The 13,528-nt window shown below is 35.8% G+C and overlaps 1 protein-coding gene across 2 annotated transcripts in view; it reads right to left on the bottom strand.

The window, feature by feature from the left end:
• The window catches only part of LOC126972754 (cationic amino acid transporter 3-like), a 30,002-nt gene that overhangs the window by 12,551 nt on the left and 3,923 nt on the right, over nucleotides 1-13,528 (bottom strand). Inside the window, exons 2-3 of one of the 2 annotated variants that reach the window (XM_050819774.1) lie at nucleotides 3,806-4,006; nucleotides 1,403-1,556 (exon numbers count right to left, since the gene is read on the bottom strand). In XM_050819774.1, coding sequence (XP_050675731.1) covers nucleotides 1,403-1,494 — 92 coding nt within the window. In that variant the 5' untranslated portion in view covers nucleotides 1,495-1,556; nucleotides 3,806-4,006. The remainder of the gene's footprint in view (nucleotides 1-1,402; nucleotides 1,557-3,805; nucleotides 4,007-13,528) is intronic. The other variant, XM_050819775.1, reaches the window with a different exon arrangement.

Raw genomic sequence — 13,528 nt, 5'->3', positions numbered from 1 at the left:
ATTATCAGTGTTTATTTATAAGTCCTACCTATAATACCTTAAATATTAATGCTATTTATTTTCATCTTAATTCGTTAATAACATTTGCAATTAAATTAATTACGTGTGAGTTTCCTTTATTTGTTTTATTTATTTCACTGTTTAAAATTAGTTATTATTTTATATTATCATATGGCGACTTCGACAAATGGCCCAAGGGAAAACCAGCGTTGGTTTTCAAAGTAGTAAACATGCTAAGTTGGGACCACTTTATGACGTATAGAAAATAACAGTTCTAAATTTTGTTTCTGTTTAATTTTTTAATCTTAAAGTCTTTTGTATTTACAATATGTAGGTACTATAAGTTACAAATAAACATTTTTCTTTCAATTTCAATCTTTCAAAGAGACATTTCACTGTTAAATACTGATTCTTCAATACTACTTTCGTGATGTTTATTTACGAACAACATATGCACTAAAATACTAAATAATCAATTTTAGATACGCAGTAAACACCCTATTTTCTAAAGTTTATATTAATTAAAAGAATATGTTTTAGAAAATGTAATATAGTATACGTGAATATGACGCCGTTTATCAATATTTGTCATAGGGATTTACCAAAAGCGAAATACTACACACTTCACAAACTCACTAACACATCTGTAAAACTAGCACACATGAACATTCTTAATTTAGTCTCGCCGTGATGAGCAGAGTGTTTGTCCATTACGGTTGTATTCTAAGTTTATGGCTAATACATACTTTCGAAACGTCATACCACATCGAATAAACCGCATCGCTAATATATTTATCTACACAAATGCTTTAAATCCTCTATTTAAGATTCTGAAACAGTTAGCTTATTGCCAACATTAAAACACCCAATGTTCTAATAACCATGACATCATCCAAACGAGTGTTGTAATGTTGTACTGAATTTCATAACAACACTCCTATGTTTTTTTCTTCGATCCCTTCATGCGCAAAGAGTTTCAACAGAGAGCCACATTTTTATTGCTCGATGCGTGGTACCTGTATGAATTTCAAAAAAATAACATTTTCGTTTATGCGCGTTCCACACTACCGGAACGTCGCGCGCCGTAAAAATAAGTAGGTTATTCGAATCCCCGCCATTTTTCTTCGATATTTTTATTGTTTTGTTTACAAAAAATGAGCGATTACACAACAGTTGCATAAATAACTATTAGGAGTTATAACAAGAATTAATACGTTTTGGAAACTGTTCACTAGCCTAGAGTTGTATGAAAAAAAAATCTGATGATTGAAAAGTGCTATTTCCCAATCTTCTGAAATAACAATATTTTTCTTTGACTTTTGCAACTCAATTTTTTTGTCACTATAGTAGTAGCTGATTTCTCTACAAATACCTGAACTAATAGATCTCTTACTCTACCCACCTCTTCAAGTTACCGCCCTCTAGCTGGTCAGATTCGAAGACTTTCTTTCTCTGCAGAGCTCTGCAAAACTGCTTCCATTGACTGCCAGCCATTTATCAGCCCTCGCCGGCTCTTGTCTCATTCATTTGCACAGTTTCTGAGTAATTCTTGACATCTGAGTAATAATTCTAAGTTTTACTGAAGATAATAATTAAACCTTAGCTGTCTAGAATTAAAACACAATTCAAATTTTAACAATGACAAAATAGGGCTTAGATTAAGGATTGGTCTCCCCTGCGTTCCAATTAGATACGGCAGGCGTAGTCGCAAAATGTGTCAACTAATGTAATGTATGTTCATAGGCACATAAGTGAATCTGCTAGAAACTGTCATAACCATACAACATGTTAACACCATGGACAGACATAAACTTAAAATGCCTACTACTCGGCTAAGTCGAGTTAGTAAGTCTTTTGTGGGGCGATGTATATGCCTTTACATCAAGATTAAGTAAATGTTCAAAACAAAAGTATTACGTTATTCAAAAGAATTGTTAAAAAACGTTTGTGTGGTAAAGGTTACTATATCATAAATGATTTTCTTAATGATACCACAGATTGGGAATGGAGCGAGCGCCCTCAGGCTATTAAATAATAGATTTAAAAGAACAATATTACTTTTTAAACATATTTTTTGTTAAAAAAAAAAGCCCACTGAGTTTGTTGCGCCCATTCTTCTCATAACTGAGGCATTAATTTTGGAATGGGTAGTAGTTTTTTTTTGACTTTCAATAAGTGATGTCACATCCAATTTTGATGATGCCATTCAGTGTCTTGACATGCACACAAGCATGAGCGAAGACCAATCCAAGAAATAGGATTTAAAAATCACGTATTGAACGTCAAAATCATTTTTTACGTGGACTATCTGAACTCTTCCACTTAAATGTGATTTAAGCAGATTTAATGCTGTATTTTTTACTTAATAATACTTAAGTATTAGAGTTAATTTTTATTGCAGAGGCAGACAAATGGTTTGTACAAGTTACTAGTTAAAATGGACCCCGTGACTGTAGGTACTGTATGTGTAAATGACCTTAATACCTTCATTAATTGATAAGACCTAGGAGCTTGAATCCAAAATGACTAATTAATAATTAATAATTTACAAAATATAATACCTCATATGCATTTGTAGCTGCTGTACTAATAGTATTTTACAATTTTACTGAAAACAGGCAGCACTGTAATTCCCTAAGATTGGCAGGATCGATAGAATAAATGAAAACAAACGTATTTCATCACGGAATTTTTCCTGTCTTGATCTTATAAATAAATTACTTTGTTTATCAAAAAAAATAACTATATCGTTTTGTTTCTTTTTTTATGGAAGAGGAGGACAAACGAGCGTACCTGGAGGGTCACACTCACCCGGTGTTAAGTGACATTTCCCACCACCGCCCGCATTCTCTCGCAACCCCAGTGGAATTACATGAGCGTTTCCGGCCTTGAAGGACGCGCTTTTATGAAGGTACCCATGTCGTGTCATCGCGGAAACACCGCACAAAGAAGCTCATTCCACAGCTTTGTTTTACATGGAAGAAAGTACCTTGAAAACCGCACTGTGGAGAACCACCACACATCCAGATGGTGGGGATGATACTTGTATTCTAATTTGTGACGTGTCGTGCGAAGGTGGGATTCAGTGGCAGGAATCAGGTCAAACAGCTCTTCGCAACACTATAAATGCGGTAGAAGACACACAATTAAGCGAAGTCTCTACGCAACGCCAAGTGATCATGTCGTAATCCTGACAATTCAAGCAGCTCACGAAGCACGTGCTCAAATAATTTGAGCTGATACCGGAGCGCAGACCAGAGATGACAGCAATACTCCATTAATGCCGCGACATGCGCTTTGTAGAGTGCATGTTTGAAGTATTGCCGTGCTCTGTTTATGACATCCAGCTCCTTCAAAGCCAATTTGGCATTAATTATGTTTTCAAATTCTCCTACTTTTTGGAAAAAAATTATTAAAAAATGTGAACAATTATTTCTCTTTGAAAAATGTATTTAAATATCCAATTTTCTTATTTGGTATATGTTTTCTAGTATTTTTAGTAACGACTTTTGAAATGAATTTATTGAAAGGATATTATTAATTTCTAATCCACAGAACTATAGGCCGACCGTTAATCTGAGTCCTCGCCTGCGAGATACAGGGGCGCGGGGGTATGACGACAAAGGGGACTGAGACTGGTGCGGGCGTTCATTTCGTGTTTCATTTCATTCATCTCGTGTATATCTCACTAAGCGCCCCCGCCTCCCGCACCTGTCTCAGTCCCCTTAGTCGTCATACCCCCGCGCCCCTGTACCCCGCAGGCGAGGACTCAGATAAACGGTCGGCCTATAACTTATTAACTTGCCTTCAAAAATAGTTCCATATAAACTGAAGTGAATACTTTGTACACAGATCTTAGTGGCGAAGACCAAGTAGACTGAGTGCTGACTCCGGTTTGAGGGTCGTTGTTAATATATTATTAATAAAAAGTTCTTTCTGACAAGTTTTGATACAATATATCTCTGCTATCTGTAACCATTTTCAGTTTGGAAACTGGATGTAGTTCCTGAAAAACGTTAAACATTTTAAGGAATTCGTGTTTAAAGTTTAATAAATATTAGTGTATTCCATACATGTGGGTCGGGTATACTAAGTCATGATATCATTTAAAGAGTGACAGTAGGGCTGCCATTTTTTGTCAGTCTGTTAATATGAATCACGTGACCAGTTATGTTTTCTTAACTCAATTTCGACATGATTGTGGTTTGGAACGTTTTTCTGGAATTACGTCCAAATGTCGTTGTGTCAGTTCTGTCTAGATGCTTCTTTACCAATTATGATACACTTATCTAGAAGAGAAGCTAACAATGGAAAGTTGTCTTCTACAACTTGGAAATCGTTTAATTGTTACTCACACTCATTACTCTATATTTTCCCAAGTAGATTCAGCTTGCAGTATATGGAACTATACGTATCAACAATATATTCATCGCATACCTTTTCATATATACATAATAAGCAGAATAAACTACTCCATTTAAATTATTATAATATTCAATATAACGACCGGTTTGCGTCGTGCATCATATTAATTACTTATGTTATTGTTGTGTACCAATAAATATTTATCGTATTTTGACGCACGAATTAATCAAATCGATATAAAGACAGAAAATTATTACGTTCTTTCAAAATGACAGTTCAGATTGTCAGGAACTATTCTACTGCTTGATAATGATGAGTAGTATAACATAGATCTACTATTTGTCACATTATATTATTAAATATTGCATAATATAGATATATATATATATATATATAGTATAATGATTATAAACAATCAAAGTTCACGATAACGATCGACTTTTCGCCAACAAGCGGACTTCAGTCGAATCCATCCACTGACCTGTATAAATACCACTGGACAGGCTGTTCCATATGTTTGACAGCAATTTTTTTGTGCCTATTTGAAGCACCACTCGCAAGCGTCTCTAGACTAGAGAACTAATTTTGACGTATAATACAAATGGTTGCGAAGGAACGTACAATACTCTGAAGTATTTTGCATTTTGAATTAATTTCGTTCGTTTTCCATGTTCTTTATACTGCAAGAATCAACGTAAACAAGTACACAATTTTTTTTTATATTGTAAATAGTTTGCCACTAGTTTAAGTACCGCAGACTCTCGCTACATGGTCAATAGCGCAAAAATGTCGAATATCAAACAGGCACAAAAGTACTTTGACAACCGCCAGTCCAGTGCTATATAGTAGAGGTCAGTGAATCCATCTCATATAAAACATGCCAAAATGCGTGTTCCGGTACGTTTCGGCGTCACAAAAGTGTTTATTTTCAAAAGTATTTGTTTTCGGGTTAACACTCACAGTTAAAGTGGTTTTCTATTGGTAACAGAATTTTCAAAATTGGTTCAATAGACCCAGAGATTATCCCTTACAAGCTAACGAACTTTACCTCTTTATAATAATAGTACTTATAGAAAATATGTAGCACATGACGTAGCATTTAATATCACTTGTGCGTATTACATCTCACTCCTATAAAATAATATATCTGAAATACACGACGTGACATATTTTTTTTATGAAAATAAGGAAAGAGACGAGCTTGACGCTGAGCAGCGCCACGTAGGATTCTTGAAAAACCCAAAAATTCGGCGCTACAATTGCGCACGTCAGATTGAGACATAAGATGTTAAGTCTCATTTGCCCAGTAATTTCACTAGCTACGGCGCCCTTCAGACCGAAACACAATTATGTTTACCTATTACTACTTCACGGCAGAAATAGGCGCCGCTGTGGTAACCATAATCTAGCTGGCAAAGAAGCCTCCACAAATATCTGCATATAGCAGGAAATTTAATTCCATTTAATTCATTGACGTACAATAAACAACTACACTCATAATTTGTCTGATGGAAATCTCCGTCTACGCGTCTATTAGGCAGAGTTTACGATCAGTTGTGTTTCGACCGCGCTTTAAATACAACGCCACGCAATGACAAAGCGTTCAGTGAAAAACTGTCCAAATAAAAGCATATCCAAACTTAAAAAGAATGCAGTGTAGTATTTTAGGTAAGTGCCCCTTTAAATTAACAAAATTGTATAACTAACATTGCAAAATAATTACTTTTCAATTGCTTAAACCATATTATGTTTTTGCCTCTTTTCTGCGTCCGTCTCGCGCGTGACTAAGGTAGTGTTACTACTTCTAATGAAAAAGTGGCCGTTGAGTTTCTTGTATGTTCTTCTCACGAGCTCTACTTTTTCCGAACATAAGATAGAATCAGTAATTTAAAAGAAGTATTTATAGTGTCGATTCAAAAGCGCTTAGTTAAAGCCCAATTGAATAAAGTTTGACTTTAATGATCGTATACAATATACTTTGAATATTACTGCCACGAAATAAGGTGTTTATTTGAATGAATGTTTTAATGTTATCTACATAAGTAAATGTATACGTATATACAACGCCGCTCGGACATTTTTCGGCCACCTTTTAATAGGCGATTGGAAGTCTAGTTCTTCATGCATTAGTAATTTAATTACATAAACTACAATTCTACATTATCGAACAGTCTGTCTATCCCGCTATAACTTCGTAACACGGACACGGACAGATATCACATCCACATTCAGTCAGTAACAAACACAATTGATATTTTTGATTGTTCATTTTATTTTATATAGAACATTGGCTATATAAATATTACTCGATCAGTTTTCATGAGTAATGATCTCAAATTAACATTGACCATTGTAATTAAATCATGGATATAGCACGAGACTTGTATATAGAATATACACTCACTCACATACACACACACACACACACTCAGTTTTCAGGTTTGTTTAAATTGTGCGATAATTGTAAAATTTGGTTTTAAATCATTTTTCTTTATTTCTAAATTCAAATAAAATTTGAAAACAAAATTTTATGAACGATGCTAGAACCCACAACCTCTCGCGTTCCGTGCGAGTGCATGCCAACTGCGCGAACCGTTCGAGTGACGTATCGTCATAAAATATTGTATGCTTTGTTCAACTCTCCGGTTGTGGCTTCAGCTACAGGATCTACTTTACAGTTGATAACCTGCTCAACCCCAATATTTGCATATTAGGAAATTGACTTGAACTTGCTCTTGTAAATAATCTTAACAATTTGGTATTTAAATTGAGGGTTATCACTTTCAAAACATAACAAATTATTTCTATATTGTTTATCAAGTATTAAGTATCCGCTAAGGAAGTTGCCAGATACAATTAGTGTCCTAAGACAACTAACTTACTGGGAAGTCTGAACCACTAAAATGTATATAATCTTTGAATTAAACGAAATTTATTTTATAATTTTATTTCAGGAATTTATGATGGAACTGTAAAACTTTATTCACAGAACAATAACGCTATCATAAATTGTTTATTCGTTAAATCTAAATAGATAAGGTGAAGTACATCATATTATTGTGATTCATAATAGCACCTCTATTGCGGAATTATTATATAGATATGTTAAGGCATAAATGGCATTTAGTTTCCTTTAGAAATACAAAAAAAAATCATTTATTTCGCACTTTAAATTTACAAGTAACATTTTATATTGACTCCCACACTAGGCGTTGCCTGTCTCGTGGGGGAATCTTTTTGATGTCCTCATTTTCCAAAAAAAGAAAAAGTTTAAATTATTAAATTAAAGAATTTATTATTTTAATTAAAGAATAGGAGGACAAACGATCGTCACCTGGTGTTAAGTTGAACACTTAACGCGTAACGATCAGCATACGCTCGTTTGTCCTCCTATTCCATAAAAAAAGATAAATAGTTCTGTTTGACATTGCTAGAATGAAACATATTAAACAAAACGCTGGTATGTTTTTGGTGAAAAAAAGTATTTTTTATCGTAATTCTTAGAATCCGGAACAAATGGATCCGAAAAAAATATACAATTTTGTAGTGACATTACTATAAAATAATCATAATGTAGTCCCAGGCTGTTGGATCACTTAGATATTCAGCTGTGGAGTAGTAGGATTTACGACAGAGCCATTTTGTAATAAAACATTTAAATTTATTTATAGATAATGGCTGAACAGTGGCGTATACATTCTTTGTTCAACTCTCAGGTTGTGGCTTCATCTACAGGATCTACTTTACAGTTGATAACCTGATTGCGACCTGCATACAAGATTTTGTGACGATACGTCACTCGAACGGTTAGCTCAGTTGGCACGGAACGCAGGAGGTCGTGGGTTCGAGGCCTCGCATCGTTCATAAAATTTTGTTTTTCAAATTTTATTTGTGTATTAGTCCTAGAAGTTAGGGTTATCACTTTAAATACATAACAAATTGTTTAGATTTACAAGAGTGACATCTCAAGTTTTTCTAAAAATTCAAAATTTCCTAATATGCAAATAATGGGGTTGAGCAGGTTATCAACTGTAAAGTAGATCCATTTGTTTCCGAAGCGGCAGTAGTGTCTAGTATATTAGAAATGACATCAAAAAAAATTCTAAAGGAATCAATTTTGAGAAAATAAACGCCTTTTATTCCTTTTATGCCTTTAGTTATTTAATAATGAGCGCTGCATATGACTGTTGTCAGTAAATTTGACATATTTTGTGACTTATGAGAACCAATTTAAATAAATTATTATTGGAATTAAATTTACTATAAATAAAGTGTATTGCTTAGATAAAGAATTGGTCTCCGCTTCGCTGTTACTACACACTGCACTAGCTTTTTTATTACGGCAACTATTAGATGCTTGTGTGCGTGGCATCTTCTAAATTTTGTAACATACGCTTCGTGTTATTTTACATTGAAATTAAATATTTACTGAATATATGAGATCCTAGTGTCTTTCTTATTTCATGTAGTATTATTTTTACATAGTTTTACTACGCGACCTAGCATTTTTAATTATTAGCAAAATTTAACAGAACATGTGGCACGTCAACGTCACATTTGATCGAGACTGGCTCGAGTACGCCCACTTAGGCGTAGTAGCGCAACGGAGACCAATCCTTCATCTATAAGAATATATTTTTTATATAAAATCAAATATTTTTACCCGATTGATGTGATAAAGGTGAATAAAAGAATACCAGATTTTTCATGTATCTTCAAAATTGATAGCATAGATAGTGAAAATATTGAGCACAATCTATTGGTAGATATTCTGTTTCGAAACACTATCTGCTGACATACCGAGTTCAATCTTATCTTGAAGTTAACCTTTTACGTCATTTAAAAGATGGAGTTTATGTCCTGATAGTCCATCTATATTATACCTAAGTATATCATACTTATAAACAGGATATGTTTTTTATATTTTACGTTTAGTGGCAACTTGGTTCACTTTGATATCCTGAGATGAAATGAAAATAAAATATATCTCATAAAATTTTCAGATTCTAAAAGTCTACTCAGTTTAAGCTTTATTAAACAATTTTGAAGCTTGGGCCCTTGATAAGTTATAGATTGGATTTACATTTACGAGGCATTGAAATAGAAAAAAAAATAAAGAACAAATAACCCAAAATAAAGATACTCCGTTTAAAAAAACCGACTCCAAATCTCAAAAGTATAAATCGTTGCTTGGCCGCTTAGTTTGTTTGGTTCTAGACGAAGCTATCCTGCTCAAAGTAACGCGTGGCGGGTGTAGGTACCTGCTTTTACATTTGGCTTGGCACCGCTTCAATCAATAGGTAGCACATATCAATAATAGTATTTTATTAATATTAAAGGAATCGTGATAACGCTAGAAAACAGCCTATATACGTAGGTCACATTAAAAGTTTTGCGTAACTTAAAAATAAATCTATACTAATATTATAAAGCTGCAGTGTTTGTTTGTTTGTTTGAACGCGCTAATCTCTGGTACTACTGGTCCGATTTGAATGATTCTTTCAGTGTTGGGTAGTCCATTTATCGAGGAAGGCTATAGGCTATGTTTTTTTTTTTTTTTTTAAATTAGGGATCCGTAATAAAATTGCTATTTTGTAACACAAGGTGTAAAATCGAATAAAACTATCGCGTGAATTATACTTTATATGGCAAAACAACGTTTGCCGGGTCAGCTAGTATCTTATAACCAAAATATTATGTTTATTGCTTTTCAAAATAATCTTCCTTTACATTTTTAATGTTTTTTCATGCGATCGAACCATTTTTTAAAACCGGAGGACCACAGATCTTAAGGCATGTTTTCTACGTGCTGATTGAACGCTATCACTGCCTCTTCGGAATTGGTAAAAGTGAAACCTCTTATCAAATCTTTAATTTTGGGGAAAATACAGAAATCACACGGTGCTAGGTTGGGGCTATGTGCAGGATGGGTGACAAATTGTACTTTTTCGGAAGCTAAGAATGTCTTAGTTTTGTTGGCCGTGTGTGAAGAAGCGTTGTCATGATGTAAGAGAACGCGGCTTTTTGGTCGTCTTCCGCGAACTTTTTTTAACACCCTGGCTAAATAAATAGTAGAATACCACTCGGCTTTAACTCTCTTTTGATATTCAAGTGGAATTGTGCAGATGGGGCCCGTAGCTAAAAAATAAATGCTATCATGCTGTTATGCTGTTTTTGATGCTGTTTTTTTCGGGTTCAAATCAATAAATCCACTTTTCGTCTCCTGTGACAATGTCATAAGCGGTCCGTTGTCATTAGAATCTGTGAGCACCATTCCACGCGAGTCCGCTTTACTTCTGCTCCGCTGTCAGTTCATGAGGGATCTCCAACGGCAACAAAATTTCCGAACTTTCAATTCTTCGTGTAAAATTTTCTGAATTTGGCTCATATCTATCCTAATTAGTCCTCGAATTGTCTCATAGGTAAACCGCGGGTTTTCTTCAATTAGCCGCTTAACAGTAGCCACATTATTTTCGTTGACGGCAGTCGGCAGCCCTTCACGAAATTCGTCATGTAAAGAAACCCGACCTCTCTCAAATTCAGCACACCATCGCCTCACAGTACTCAAGGAAGGTGCTTCTCTCCCAAAAGCATTTTGATGACGATCGGCACAGGCTTGCGGAGAGTGATTCTCTCTCTCTTTTTTAAAATCATAAAAAAATCATCGCTCTAAAATCTTTTCGACTTAATTCCATTTTCTTTGCGTACGTAGAACTTTGATGTGTGATAAAAACAATCGACAAATGATTTCCCGCCAACTGTTTTTTTTGTCACTAAGAAGGATGCGACGTTTCAAAAAATATAACTTTCTATATTCAAATAGTTCCGATTAGCTAGAAGTGCAAAACTTTTGGTGTGCCCCATGTATATAGCTCGGAAGTGATATGGGTCTAAAGTTCTTCAAAAGCATTTTATCGCCCTTTTTTGAATAACAGCACCGCTACACTTTTGAATTGGATAGCTTCTGGAAGATCTTAAGCACAGGAGTACCGCCAGCTCTCAGAGGCTCGGCTGTAATTCCATCGCCATATTGTTTTTAAGCTGTTTTAGGGCCATTCAAATCTCGTACAGGCTGACGTCTGGGACGGTATAGTGTATATATATACGATATCTTCGGTATAGTGTCGGGCTAATTTGACTCTTGGGTCTTCAGCCTTGTTTGTGCACGTGCAATCGCATATAACTTCTCGACCTCCCTCAAAAGATTGGGATCGAAACAACCCTGCCGTCACCGGTCTTCCGCTTCGTCAGTTAGCTCTGCCCAATAGACAAATCTCGTGCAAATACTTTGAAGCCTTAGTTACGCTCTATGGCCGCTTTTATACAACCTGTTTTATGGTGGCATATATCGCGATCGACTAACGAATCTCCAAGTCAATGACTTGGAGATTTGTCCATTTAGCTGCCTACACTCGTATGCATTTTCCGGGGACTGAAGGAGCATTTGGCATTTTACATCCATCAATTTGAGGGTCGAGTCTTAGATTTCTGGTTCTTTTTGAACGGCTAGCCTTAAAAAACTTAGACACTGCCGTTTGAATAGCTGCCACTAAGTCCAGTTTTGGATTGATATTCAATGTGCCTCTTACTATGAGATCATTACTCCCAGTTTTTACTGAGTTGATCACAGAGACATCATTAATATATTATGTCTTTTGTCAATCTCATTTTTTGGTGGCACTATCGGGGCTGATCCAAGTCCAATTGCGTTGTTCTGGCTTCATAGAGAGGGAGTTCATCATATAGAGATCCTCCATCACCGTGTAGTCAACCAGTATCCGACCTCGGGCGTTCCGTGTTCCATAACCAAATTGCCCACTCTCAACTCCGCTACGTTTGCCCAGTTTTGCATTTGTGTGTGTGAGAGTAATTGGCTGTTGAGATGTCCTTATATATGGAGCGTAAACCTGAATGACCGTCAGCGAATACCGTTCAGTAACTCTGAGTATTAGGTATGCTACCCTATTCGACACGTTCCCCACCTCCGTTACGTTGCTGACAAGAGACTTGTGCACGAGGCACCCAACACCACCCTGGGACAGTTGGGCACCCTCCCTTCCGGGAGCAGGTGTCCGAAGTTGAGGATTTTCGAGTCCTTGCCCTGTCTTTGGTCCTCAGATAAGCCCACGACATCCCATCGCAGCTTCCTCCAGTTCCTCCAACTTCTCGTCGGTCCGCAGTGTTACATTGACATTATATGTTGCCAAGGCCAATGGTCTACGTTGGTTGTAGCGTTGCTAATCTCGGGGATTCTTAGTTACCCCTGCTCCGTAGCTAATGTGGGGACTAGGAGCCAGGGCCTTACAGTGTCTGTCATTTTTTTTCTGGGGAGGTTGCCATAAATACCACGCTTGGCAGGCAAGTTGGCGATCGCAGTAGATGTTGGTGCGTGTCGGAAAGATGCTGCTGCCTATCCTCCGTTCTATGTATCCTTTAGTCGCCTCTTACGACGCCCACGGGAGGAGATGGGGTGGTGCTATTCTGGAGCGCCATCAGACGTCCAATAATGTAACAAATATCATTAAAATTAATTTTATACAATGAGAATTTTTTTATTTTTTTATTTACAACTTTCAGATATTTCAATTGATTTTATGCTGGAGTATGATACAAATAGTCTAGTTGAACAACTAACGTAAGGTGGTCGAATTTGCGTGACGGTATGCGCGCGCATCGTTTAAATTCAGTGTGACACATCTTTCCCCAACGTGCCAAAAGAATTATAGCCTCAAAAGTTAAAATAATGAACGAGTAATAGGTTACTTCGAGGTATCAGGCAACATGAAGATAACATGCTACCTGATAAGATAAAAATATAATCGGAAGAATCTTTACTCTGCGAGATATTCTGTGTTTGTCGGTCGGTGTGTACTTACGCATGATGTATATATATGTGTGTGTATGTGTATGCACTGCAGTACTCTGAGATTTATGTTATCTCTGTGATAATTAACCAAATATATGGCGAATTCTTAAACAAAATTGAGAATGCCAAGAATAATTAAGGGCTCTAAAAGATTAAGTTAACTATAAATGACTCGCCAATTACCAATTATAAATCTAATTCTTAGATTTTAGCTCTTTTTTTATGAAAATAACGGACGAGACGAACAGGACATTCAGCTGATGGTAATTAATACGCCCTGCCCATTACAATGCAGTG

The sequence above is a fragment of the Leptidea sinapis genome, chromosome 27 (genome assembly GCF_905404315.1).
Source record: "Leptidea sinapis chromosome 27, ilLepSina1.1, whole genome shotgun sequence".
Classification (NCBI taxonomy): Eukaryota; Metazoa; Arthropoda; class Insecta; order Lepidoptera; family Pieridae; genus Leptidea; species Leptidea sinapis.
This window is presented reverse-complemented; position numbering and strand designations above follow the sequence as displayed.